The sequence below is a fragment of the Rattus norvegicus genome, chromosome 8 (genome assembly GCF_036323735.1).
Source record: "Rattus norvegicus strain BN/NHsdMcwi chromosome 8, GRCr8, whole genome shotgun sequence".
NCBI classification, from domain to species: Eukaryota; Metazoa; Chordata; class Mammalia; order Rodentia; family Muridae; genus Rattus; species Rattus norvegicus.
In genome coordinates, this window is record NC_086026.1 from 112,882,691 (window position 1) to 112,895,731 (window position 13,041).

Below are 13,041 nucleotides of genomic sequence, written 5' to 3' on the forward strand. Positions count from 1 at the left end.
AGGGCTTGTTGAAGAATGAGGGTAGGGCATTTAAACAAAGCCCAGTGTGGCTCTCAAAGAATCCTGTTGCGGAGAAGCAACTGAAGTCAGACCCCGATATCTATCTTCATGCCTTTGGGGGGAGAAAGTGAATCCAGGGAAGGGGCCGTGCACACTATAAAGTGCCACTGCACTTTGTTTAGTCCTTGCCCCACAAAGATCGTCAACCCACGAGAAACGATCCTCCTTTTACGGGTATCCCTCAAATCTGTCAAAACATTTGAGCATCAGTCCATGCTTAAAAGCATTACCAATGACCTCGTAGTAAAACTGAGGGACATTGTTTTCAAAGGATGTGGGATCCCAAAGCTTATGGGTGTTATCATGGTGTGTGTGTGTGTGTGTTTGTGTGTGTGTGTGTGCGCGCGCGCGCATGCGAGCGCGTGCGTGTGCACACCTGGAACCTGGAATCCATGCAGTTGAGTTGCACACTGTGGAAGGAGCGTCAGTGCGACTAGGAGGAATCCAGCCAAAGCCCTTTACCCATTTACTCCAGAACAAATGCTTGTCACCACCGGCAGCAGCCTCCCCCACCACCTGTCAGGGAACCACTGCCAACCGCTAATTGTACCACGGTGTTGTGAGAGGAAGCCTGACTTTAAAAAGGTGCTGGCAGAATCCAGGGGCCAGCGGGGCCTTTTCATACCTGCTAATGAAGCCTCATTAGAAGCAGCAGGAGTTTGTGCTGGGAACTGAAAGCAGCAGTCAGTCACGATTTTCCCCTGCCAAAAGGTGATTAACTTCCTGACTCGAGGCACCTGCTCTCGGAGATTTGCAGGGCAGAAGAGTCTAAAACGTGCAGCCCCACGCAGCGTGCTTCTGGGAGAAACTCTTGAGAGTGCGCGCGCATCTACTCTCCTAGCCTTCCAGTGACTTCCAGATTCTGCGTGGGGTCCTCTTCACCTTCCAGGCCCCAGGCTGTGTAGAGGTTGGAAACTGAGGTCTTGGCTTGGAAACAATAATTAATGATAATAAGAAAGAAAAGAAGGCGACCACGTGACCTGCAGCTCCCAACAAAGCCGTAGTGTCTTCCTGAGTGGCTTTTGCACCCAGGTGGTTCAATTAGGAGCCGTTCCTAGCGTGCAGCTAGAGGGGAAGTGGATGCTTGCCTGAAACGGAGCGTAAGTGGCGTCTATTTCTGTGCTTCAGACATTGAATTATATAAAGATACCGTGTAGAGTCTAAGTAGCTGGTCTTCTGGGAGACTCAAAGATTCACTTTCTTTGGTCCTGCAGGCCAGCAAGGAAATCTACCTGACACAATCCCAACCAGGACAGCTTGCTTCTTCTAAAAGGTTTAAGACCGGATTTTTGTTTTGTTATTGAGACAGAATTCCTTTGTGTAACAGCCCTGGTTGTTCTGAAACTCTTTGTAGACCTGGTTGTTCTGAAACTCTTTGTAGACCAGCCTGACCTCGAACTCACAGAGATCCTCCTGCCTCTGTCTTCTGAGGGCTGAGATTAAAGGTGTTTAATTAAAGGTGTTTAAAAGCACCCGGCTGTTTGTCTTTTAAATAAAGATAGACAATGTTTATTTGTCTTTTTGGAACTTTACATATGAAGGTCTTCAAATGTTCCCACACTGGGTATATCGCTCTGTTGGGGTGAGCAGCTCACAGTGACAAAGGGACAAAGACTGAGCTTATCATGGTCTAATTCTGTGTAGCAGGCAGGTAACAGAAACAGAAGTGTTTATTTTTGTGGTGTGGTGGTGGCGACGGTGTGTGGTTTTAGAAGCACTGAGAGCCTGGGATAGGACACAGGTGGTGGTTTCAGTTTTAATCTGAGGGCAGGAGAGTCTTGCCTGTGTGGGAAGCAGCTGCATTGAAAGTATTTGGCTGGCTCAAGCCTTGAGAAGGTTGTCGTGGGGGCTGGCTGAGGATTCCAAAGAGAAATTTTGAGGCTGCAAATGGGTGAGCAACCACAACCTAATTAGTCCCCCGTGGGTTGAGACCAATGGAGAGGTCTATGTCACAGGCAAATGAGATGTGTGTGTGTGTGTGCGCGCGCGCGCAAGCACGAGCGCTCCTGTGGCATTTGCATGTGACCAGGGAACCTGTCAAGTGCAGAACTTTTGAATGAACAGCACTTGTGTGTTGAAAAAACCAGCGGTTGACCTTGAGGCAACTCACTCAACAAGTCCAACATCCCTTCCAGAAGCATCTAAGAATGGCTCCCAGTAAGGAGAGTAGTGTAGAGTATATGCTTAGCATGTATGAGGCTCTGGGTTCTATCTTTTGAATCAACGAAACAAACACACATACACCTAAAATACCAACCCAAATCCCCAGAGGCCCTGGGATCTGCAGATAGAACGAAGGGTTTCTGCACCAACAGCGAGTTAACCACAAAATGGCAGACTGAGAGCCGCACGCAAAGTATTTATTCAGAGAGGCCTTGGCTGTTGAAGCTACAGACTACATAATTGAGGGCAGAAGGGCCCTCGCCACTCCCAGGAAGCCTTCCAGCTCCCTCTGAGTCAGCTAAGGGACTCCAGCAGCAACTGAAGGTCTTTAAACATCATCACCAGTGGGCTGCTGAGGAAGGTAGAGTTTCTTTGTGAAAAGAGGAAGTCGTTTTTGTTTTTCCCGTTAGCTGAAAAGAAACGCAGGTGAGTCAGAAGCGGCAGAAACAGAACATCGGTGAAGATACCACAGTAGGAGTGTGGGAAAGGAAGCCATGTTACGAGAAAGAGTTTGGTCTTTGGAATAAGACAGTACCAAGGTTCGAACCCCTGTCTTGTGGTTTGATGGATTTTGGACAGATGACTTCCAGAACTCTGGGACGTGAAGTCCTGTCAGTAACTGGGATGTGTGCTGTTCTGGTGGACACAGGAGGGATTGAGAGCAGCCGGGGTGAGGGCTGGACATGTCTTTAACTACATTTTACCCCCGAACTCCTCCATGTTTATTTTAATGACTTTATGTATTTATTAATATGTGTGGAGGAATCTGAAGGATTTAGTTTTGTTAGGAACATCTGGCTTTCATCATTCTATAGAAAGCCACTGCACAAAAAGACAGTTGGGGGAGAGCAATGGCGGTTTTTCCACTTGAAAGGAGGGGCTTGCAGGTGGCTCTGTGGTTGTTCATCCAAACAAAGGGATGCTGTGCTCTTTGAAAGAGGGCCAGGAAGCCTGGGCTCTAGTCCCAGAGTTGCTTCAACCTCCATGTGTGACCATGGGCAACCCCCCAACCTCTGTCCACATGGGACTTACCATTTTCTCTTGGGTTGTGAGAAATTGGACTATGTGATCCCTACGTTGTCTTTTGTACTTTACTTTTATTTATTAGTATTTGTGTGTGTGTGTGTGTGTGTGTGTGTGTGAGCACACATGTGTAAATGCTCACACACACATACACGCATGCCATGGTATATAACAGTAATCAGGATGATTTTATGAAGTCAGTTTTCCACAAAAGGGACAGTGGCCAACTCCTCCGTCACTCCTGACACATTGCTTGTCATCCCTATAGAGTCCAAGTTAAACAGTTTTCTCAGCATCCCTGTAGGCTAATATGCCACTCAGAAAAGAGGAAGTCGGCAGGAAGCCTCCTCAAAATATTTGAGAGTAGGGCTGGAGAGATAAATGGCGGCTTTCCTGAGGACGTAGGTCCAATTCCAGCACCCACGAGGTAGCTAACAGCTATCTAATCAATTCCTTCTTCCGATCTCTGCGTGTACAATACAGGTGATGGACAGACTTACATGTATTGTGATAGCTAGCGTCATCACGGGCAGTTTCATGCAGTGCTGGGGGTGAAAGCCCGGGCTTTGTGACTCCTAGGCGAGCTCTCTCTCTTTCTCCCCATTCAGACCCACCCCCATGCCCCACGTGCATCTTTCTCGCAGATTCGGAGGGACCAAAGCACACCACTTGTTCATACTTGCTCTCCTCTCTGTCCAGCAGGGCGTGGTAGGATGCCACATCCTTCTGTAGCTGGCCCTTGCACGCCAGCAGGTGTGCCCGCTCCTGCTGTTGCTGCTCTGTCTCTGAGTGGATCTCTGCCAGCTCTGCCTCCAGCCTGCCCACCACGGCACCCAGGTTCTGCAGTTCCATATCATGCCAGTGCTTGGCATCGTGCAAGGTGTTTTCCAGGCCTCGTTTCTATAAAAGAAGGAAAGGGCATCATCGTGGGCTCTCCAGATAGGAAATGTGTGACCGATGTGTTCTGCCTTTTTTTTTTTTTTTTTTTTTTTTTTTTTTTTTTAATGATGTCGACTCTGTAGAATGACAGATGTCAGTCTTAGTGGCCTGGGGGAAGAATAAGAAGGCAACACTCTGCTTTACGGATGTTTAATAATACATCTTTGGCAGGTCCTGTCCTGTTGCTCCTTGGTGAGTTTCAGCTGCCTCACAGGGAGCTGGAGATCCTCTAGCAGGGATCCAGGGTCTGTGGAGCTGATGGCTACCTCCCTCAGGCTTTCAGATCGTGCCTCCTGCACTGGTGCCTCCAGCACAGACATCTACCTCAGCTGTGGGTGCTCCAGCTGGAGAAGAGGGGAGAAGATGCATCCTGGAGCTCCCTTCCAGTCATCATGGCCACGTCTGGATCCCGAGTCTCAGCTTTTCCATCTCCTGTGAGGGCTTCTCATTCATGCTACCTTTTCTCCTCCCAACACTGTGGCCTGGGATCGGACATTTATCACCTGAGGTCAGCTCGGTGGCCTCTTTGTGCATTGCCCTGCTTTTAGTTTCTGCCTTCTACATTTTCCACACAGCTCCTATAGTGCCTTGGCTACAGTACACATCTGGGTTTCTATCTCCTCTGCTAATCCACACCAGTGGCACCCAGGGACCCTAGTACGGTTCCCATGACTGGCTCTGTTTTTCATTTCGTCTCCTACTCTACATTAGTGTTGACATTTCTGGTCTTGGAAGCTTATGAGGTTCATAATGCTTATTTTTTCCTCCTCTTCTTCCTCCTCATCCCTCCTTCTCTTCCTCTTCTTCCCCCTCCCCCTCCTTCTCTCTCTTCCTCCTCCCCTCCCCCTCCTCCCCTTCTCCTCCACCTCCTTCTCCTCCTTCTCTTCCTCTTCCTCTTCTTCCCCTCCTCCTCCCTCCTTCTCTTCCTCTTCCTCTTCTTCCCCTCCTCCTCCCTCCTTCTCTTCCTCTTCCTCTTCTTCCTCCCCCTCCTTCTCCCTCCTTCTCCTCTTCCCCTGCCTCCCCCTCTTTCCCCATCTTCCTCCCCACTCCTTCTCTTCCTCTTCCTCCTCCTCCTCTTTTTATTTGAGACCGGGTCTCACTGTATCGCTCTGGCCACTTACTATGTAGACCAGGCTGGCCTTGAACTCACAGAGACTCATCTCCCTGCCAAGTTGCTGGGGTTGAAGGTGCACACCACTATGTAAAGCTGCATATTGTTTCTTATACCTGGACCGTCCCTCTCTGTCTCTCCAGTATTCTGACTTGGTTCATTCCTACCCACCCCCAAGTTCAAGTTCGGGGTCACTTCCCTAGGAAGCCTTCCTCGGTGGCCCTCAGTCCCGACTGTGACTGAGTTGGGTTAGGAGGTCCCCCATGCTTCCATGGCTCCCCAAGCACATGCATGCCCTTGAACTTACCACAGGGGTGTGCCTTTCTCACAGAATGGTGGCACTTAGAAGAAAACTAGTCTGTGTACCCTCAGTGTCAGGAAAGGACCTGTGCAGGCCAAGTGTTTGGTACATATGTGTCACATGGATGAAGGCACCTGCTACATAGTTACCTCTTATTTTCCTGGTGCTCTCTCTTCCTGTCAGACTGAGAACCTGTTTCTTATCTTTCTGTGTACTGTGCCCTGAAAGCTAGCACAGGCTAGTCAGAAACTAAGCATCCGTGTGCCCATATTTAATAGTTCCATGTATAGTGGCCCTGTGATTTAGTACCTGGCTTTGAAGAGATTCTTTTCTTATTTTTTTAATTACTTATTTTAGGTGTATGTGTATGCCTAAGTGTATGTCCATCACATGTGGGTAGAAGCCCACAGAGGTCAGAAGAGGCATTGGATCCCCTGGAACTGAACTCACGGACGTCGTGAGCTGCTGTGTGGGTGTTGGGTGTTGGGAACGGAATCTGGGTCCTCTGCAAGAGCAGTGAGCGCACTTAACTGCTCAGTCCTCTCTTCAGCCAAAATCGTATGATTTTTAATTTTGTGAATTCGTGGGTTTCTGAATGAGAGTGTGTACACATGCGTGTGGGTGCCTGTGGAGACCAGATGAGCCCCTGGAGCTGGAGGAAGTCACCTGACATGGGTTTCAGTAACTGGATGTGGGCCTTCTGCAAGGGTAGCATGCAGCCGCAGTACCTACCTTTTTTTTTGTTTTTTGTTTTTTGTTTTTTTTTGGTTCTTTTTTTTCGGAGCTGGGGACCGAACCCAGGCCCTTGCGCTTCCTAGGCAAGCGTTCTACCACTAAGCTAAATCCCCAACCCCCAGGGCATGCTTTTAAAAATAGACTTCTGACTGCTGTAGCCAAAATAGAAGATCCTTGTTGGTGGTACTGTTAAGCAAAGTCATCATATTAGCTAAATCTTGTGAGTGTGCGTGCACGTATGTGTGTAAATCAGAGGACAACCTCAGACATTATTCCTTAGTATGCATTTCTTTTTGAGGCAGGGTCTCCCTCTGGCCTAGAACTCACCCAGTAGGCTGGGATGGCCCTCACCAATGCTGTGATTACAAGGGCACACCTCCACGCCCAACTTCCACGCCCCTCCCCCACCCCTCTCTCTGCAAGTTCAGGAGATGGAATTCAGGGCAAGCCCTTCACTGACTGAGCTCTCTCCCCAGCCCATGGGTATTCTTTTTTTTTTTTTTTTCCTGGAGCTGGGGACTGAACCCAGGGCCTTGCGCTTCCTAGGCAAGCCCTCTACCACTGAGCCAAATCCCCAACCCGCCCACGGGTGTTCTTAACTCCACAGGATGATGCATGAACTTCCAGTTAGATGCCCGGTCTAGCGCCTTTTAGGAAGCAGTGCCAGATACTATGAGCTAAGCCCAAGCAGCCTCTGGCCTCAGTTGCTATTTAGCTTGTGGGATCTGTGAGCCCTTTGCAGCAGTGGGTGTGCAGAAATGGCCCAGACTTTGAGGATTTGTTCCCATGGCCTTGGGTTTTCTCTCTTTCGTTTTATACAGGAAATACATTTTTGTTTTGAACAGACTTCTGAAGTACGTCCCCTCTGTGAGTTGTTGACACTGGATCTGTAATAGCTACTACTTACAGAAACACATCATTGGGGGGTTGGGGATTTAGCTCAGTGGTAGTGCGCTTGCCTAGGAAGCGCAAGGCCCTGGGTTCGGTCCCCAGCTCCGGAAAAAAAAAAAAAAAAGAACCAAAAAAAAAAAAAAAAGAAACACATCATTGGAAGATGCTCGGGCTGCCTGCCTGTAGTTTTTGTTCCATGATCTAGGGGGGCTCCCCATGTGGCCTGCGGGGTTTCCTTCATGACTCAGGATATTGTCGAGGGGTACACTCACAAGACCCCTTATCAGGGATCCTGTGGACCTATATCCTACCCTTAAGAGTCCATGTTCTGCATCTTCACCTAACCTCCTGACTTTCATTCTTTACTCCCCCACCACCACCCCAAGGAGAAGCATCACTGTGTAACCCTAGCTGTCCTGGAATTCACTATGTAAACCACTATGGCCTTGAACTCACAGCGAACCCCTTGCCTCTGCTGCCTCCTGAGTGCTGGATTGAAAGGCTTGCACCACTATGCTGAGCCAAGCTCCCGATGCTCTAGAAAGAGATGCTTGGTTCTTCAGAGACATTTGAGCCTGAGCAACTATGACCAGGCTCCTGTTGCAGCTTCTGGAGAACCTAGGGACATGGAGAGACAGCACCAGTAACACCCTGAGACCACAGAGGCTCTCTGAGGACTGAAAGAGACTTTCTTGAATTGTCAAATCCTCCAGAAAGCAAGATAATAATTACTTTTGGTAAATGCTGGGCTTGAGTTCCACTAAATACAGAGTTCCATAGGCCTAATGGTGCCCGGCTTCCAACACAAACAGTATCCTGGTGGCAAGGAGAGCTTTAAGTCTGGCTAGCAACGCTGTCTGCCTTACAAGAGTAATGGGTACCATGTAACCATGTATGCACAGGTTGTTCTGACTCGGGATAGCTGGATAAGCTATCTCCTCCCCCCTCCCCTCCCCTCCCCTCCCCCTCCCCTCCCCTGCTTCTCCCCTCCCCCTCCCCTCCCCTCCCCTCCCCCTTCTTCTTCCCTGCTATTCTCAGTCTGTGCTCCTCATCTTGGCTGTTAAGGCACAGTAGTGGGAACTTTGATCTATTAGAACCCACGGGGGACAGAGCTAGCCCGTCTTAGGCTAGTCATAAGCATAGGTGGAATGCCATTGCTCTGAAGTCTTCTGGTTGGCATGTGAGTTCCTTTTTCCATTTGTCCCAACAGTTAGAAGCATGGGGTTAAAGTAAGGTGACCAGATGGCGGATGGTGCCAACTCAGGGGTCCAGAGTTGGTGGTCATAGTTTTGCATAATAAATTATAGTAGATGCCATTTGTTGACTGCTTGCCCCTATCGGGTACAGTGTAGAGAGCTTGACATACATTATCTAATTAGTCATGCCAGTGACTTTGTGAGGTCAGGTCTATTCTGATCTTAGGATAGATCACATTTCCAAAGGCAGCTGCAACAATTATCACCATCCTGCATGGTCTTTCTCAATGTGACCTTGCCAAGAATCAAGGCTCATTGGCTCTTCTCTTGTGATTTCTTTGACCAGTAGAGTACGATATACATGATACTCAGAAACTCCAAAGCTAAGGGGTCAGAGATCTGATCAATTTGTGCTCACTCTATAAGGGAAATAAGGTGCCTCATCAGAAGTCCTGCGGTAGCAAAAAGACCTCCACAATGCAAGGGCCTCCAAGCCAGCTATAGGAAGAGGTCTCAGAGAACAGGACACAGATTCACGATTGAGGCAGCTCACACGTGAGCTGAAGAAGCCACTGTGGGTGTCTCAACCCCAGCAGACACCTTGAGGGATGGGAAGAGCTGTCCTGCTGACCTCTTCCTCAATCACAGGACAACAGAGCACATGGCTCCCTGTTGTCCTAAGCCACCAAGACAGCAGGTAAACAGGACAACTAAAATAGAGCCTTACTAGACAAAGGCAAAAATAGCTTAGAGGACCAGTGAGGAGAGGAGCCTGGGGTTCAAGATCACGGTCAAAAAACACATCCCAAATTCACAGAATTACTCTGTCTAGGAGAAGAGTAAAGACAGAGGTAGACTTCCTGGTGGATGGGTACATTCTAGATCCTGCCTCAACTCTACCCTTCTCTCTACTCACCAAAAAGTAAACAGACTGAGTCCTATAGTGGGGCTGGTCTCTCCCTTGCCACTCCCTCACATGCTGAGCCTTGTGATTCTTAAGGTGACATCAATTCCTCTACAGACGTCTCTGAATTCCCTAGGGGTAGAGGCCCTGTGCCTTATGTCCTCAAAGCCCTTGGTATAGCTCCTGGAACATGGTGAGTTCTTATATAGAGATATAAGATAGACCAATACAGTTGTATTGATATAGAAGTAAAAACATGCTAAGATACACATATGGTCCAACAACACTTTGTGGTTAGCATGATGGGGAGATGCTATACTATCCTCATAAAGCTTAGCCCAACCCAGCCCAGAAGGTGGAGCTTAATTTAGTCATCTTAGGAGCTGTGCAGGGTTGGGTCCAAGAGGCCTGTGAATACCTAAATCTATACATGTAACTCTTTTACAGAAATAGATATGTGCATATGACCTAAACGTTCCGCCTGCATATTTCCTTAAATCTCATGACGTATCTATAGATGACCTACACAGGCTATAATGCACAGCCGTTATGGAGATGATTAGGCCGTTTAGGGAACACTGAGAATATAGGCTGCACGCATGCAGAACAGGTGCACTGCTTTTCCTGAAGGTTGATTGAATCCACAGATGGCGAAACCATGGCTACAGGGGGCTGACTATAATTATTTTAATTACTAATAATTAATAGTTGCAAGGCACCTGCTTGCAAACCACAGCGAGTCGGAGCTTACTAGGCATCTGAGGTAGAGTGTACCAGAGGGAGAGCTTGAGACAAGGACCTTGGAGCTTATCAACTCCAAGGATTACTCCCAGGAAAAGGAGGACTGACCGAGGAAAAGACAGGGCAGGGAAGACGCTAGGCAAGGGTGTAGCATCCCTGAAAAATGGCTACTGCCCAATACCATGTAAAGCTCTGTACAGCTGTCCCCACTTTGAAGTTAGTAGACTGGGCTTTCAAAACCATCAGTCTATCACTGTCTGGGTCAAGGGCATGTCCTGCCTTCTTAGATCAGGAGTCTTCTGTTTGGCTGATGGCAAGTCTCTGAAGAAGCAGGGCAGCTGAGAACGGACAGCTGTGAGTGTCAGCAGCCAACATTCCCAGCAGTGGCAGGTAAGGGCTATTTCCACAGGGCCCTGCCATGTCCAGGGCACTTGTTAAGTATGAGTCAGTATCTGATGATGTTCAGAAGTCAGAAGATACTTCAGGCGCCCAAACCGCATCCTGTGGGAAGGAAGCCCTTTGCGAGCTATGAACTATGAGACATCAAACCGACCGTTGAGAGTTAGACATAAAAACCACCAGGCCTTTCTTGGCACACTCACCAGAGCCCGTAAAGATTCTGTCTCAGCCTGGAGACTCTGGACTTGGCGTGAAGTGTCGTGTAACTCTACACTGAGGGCAGCGGCCAGCTTTTCTTCTTGGGTCTGGGATACATGGACTACCTCTGTCTGCTGCTGTGGAGAATAAGGTCTCAGAGTGAGCTGGGATGAGCTGTAACCTGAATCCACCTTTAGATCATTCTAAAAGGACTCTCTGCCAGACTAAAAAGCACCCCCCCTTTTTTTATATATATAAACCTGCTAACCCATTCATATACAGAAAAACTGCTTTGAACCTTTGATGCCTAAAATAGAAAAACATTCAAAAAGATTTACTAAAGACTTGGTGAAGGCTGGAGCACATGTAAAGTATTTGTTTAGCATGCGCAACCTCTGTTCTAGTCCTCTCTCTCTCTCTCTCTCTCTCTCTCTCTCTCTTTCTCTCTGAGAACAGTAAGATGTCTCCTCTCCTCCCGCTCTAACCACGGTCTTCCTGTTTCCAGTTTCGCATGTTTCCTTTCATAAATATTTCATGCACTGACTAATGACACGGATACCATCTGAGATCTATAAAGGAATTTCGCTGTTCCGCAACATTTCAGAACTATGCTTGCACAAGCGGAGGGTGGCTACGGCATTGCCAGGTGATACGATCTTATGGGCCCAGTGTTGCATGTTTAATCCATCATCGATCTGAACATCCTTGGGTGGTACACAACTGTATCTGTAGATAAATATGTACTACTGCCTTCTCTAGTTTTACTGTGTGTTAGTAATCGGTCCCTGCCAGTATATCAAGGGGAGCACAGCCTTTGAGCAGCGACATAGCACTGCCTCGTTTGGAGGTACCATCATTTATTTAGCTGTTGCCCGTTGGTGGACATTTTGATTGTTTCCAGATTTTCCCTGTTTCCTACAACAGTGTAAAGCATAACCCGAGATGCCTCGAATTCCATCCAAGAAGGCACCCCTGAGGGACAAATTATTTAGACAAACCGTTTTTACGTGAAGACAGAGTCTTGTTACATACCATCAATCTCCCAATCCCCCTGCCTCAACCCCCCAAGTGCCGAGAGTGCATGTGTGCAAATTATCCTTCAGAGAACTTGTAACCCTAGGAGACAGTGCCAGGCCCCCACACCTTCTTCAGACAGGGGGTTTCCTTGTGTTTACTTTCGTGTGTTAGTGTTCTGCCTGCATATATGCTTGAGCACCATGTGTGTGCCTGGTGCCCATGGAGGTCAGAAGATTGCATTGATTCCTTGCAAATGGAGATACAGAAGTCTGTGAACCACCACGTGGGTGCTGGAAAATGTACCTGGGTCCTCTGCAAGAGCAACAAGTGCTTTAACTGCTGGGTCGTCTCTCCAGCCCCAGGTTTTCTATCTGGATGGGTGTATATATATATATATATATATATATATATATATATATATGTGTGTGTGTGTGTGTGTGTGTGTGTGTGTGTATGTATATATGTATATATATGTATGTATGTATGTGTATATATATATATTATATATATGTGTGTGTAGTTGCTTGGATTTGGATTTGAACTCAGGACTCAGGACTTAACCACTGAGCCATCTCTCCAGCCCTGGATCTTTATATCTTATAGCCATATTTTTCCTTTAATTTTTAAAAATTGCACTGTTTACTTGTATGTGGGGGCATGGTGGTGGTGGTTGCACACGTGTCACGGCTTATGTGGGGTGCTCAGAAGCCAATGCTGCTTCAGAAGCCAATCTCTCTCCGTCTCTCCAGCCCCAGGTTTTCTATCTGGATGGGTATATATATATATATATATATATATATATATATATATATATATATATGTGTGTGTGTGTGTGTGTGTGTATGTATATATGTATATATATGTATGTATGTATGTGTATATATATATATTATATATATGTGTGTGTAGTTGCTTGGATTTGGATTTGAACTCAGGACTCAGGACTTAACCACTGAGCCATCAATGTATGTGGTGGTCAGAGGACACTACAGGAGCCAGTCCTGCCACCACGTGGGACTGAACTCAGGTCTTCAGGCTCGGTGGTGTGTACCTTCGCTGCCTGGCCATCTCTCTGGCCTCAGTCCCCAGTTCATTGTACAAACCAGTGCAGCTGAGTTGTGAACACAGGGGGAGCTCTGGGTGCTGGATCTTTTTATCCAGAGCAAGTTTCCTCCCAATGCACTACGGGGAGCAGGTCCCCTGCTGGTGGGTGATAAAATGAAGTCACTCTCTTCTTTCAGTTCATTCTGATGTGCTATCTCGAGCCAAGCTATAGGCAGAGGGGTCAAAGAAACCTTTATGGTCCCAGACCCTGAGGAGTTGAGACTCAGTGTATTCAGTTAGGGTATATGATAAGACTCAA

At 47.7% G+C, this 13,041-nt stretch overlaps 1 protein-coding gene across 5 annotated transcripts in view; it reads right to left on the bottom strand.

Moving 5' to 3' along the window:
* Positions 1 to 2,396: 2,396 nt before the first annotated feature.
* The window catches only part of Bfsp2 (beaded filament structural protein 2), a 57,160-nt gene continuing 46,515 nt past the window's right edge, over positions 2,397 to 13,041 (bottom strand). For 2 of the 5 annotated variants that reach the window (XM_039081978.1, XM_063266000.1), the window contains exons 5-7: positions 10,667 to 10,795; positions 3,926 to 4,146; positions 2,400 to 2,633 (exon numbers count right to left, since the gene is read on the bottom strand). In XM_039081978.1, the coding sequence (XP_038937906.1) occupies positions 2,630 to 2,633; positions 3,926 to 4,146; positions 10,667 to 10,795 (354 nt within the window). In that variant the 3' untranslated portion in view covers positions 2,400 to 2,629. Of the gene's footprint in view, positions 2,634 to 3,925; positions 4,147 to 10,666; positions 10,799 to 13,041 lie in introns of all 5 variants that reach the window. The other 3 variants (XM_039081979.2, XM_039081980.2, NM_001277434.2) reach the window with 2 other exon arrangements.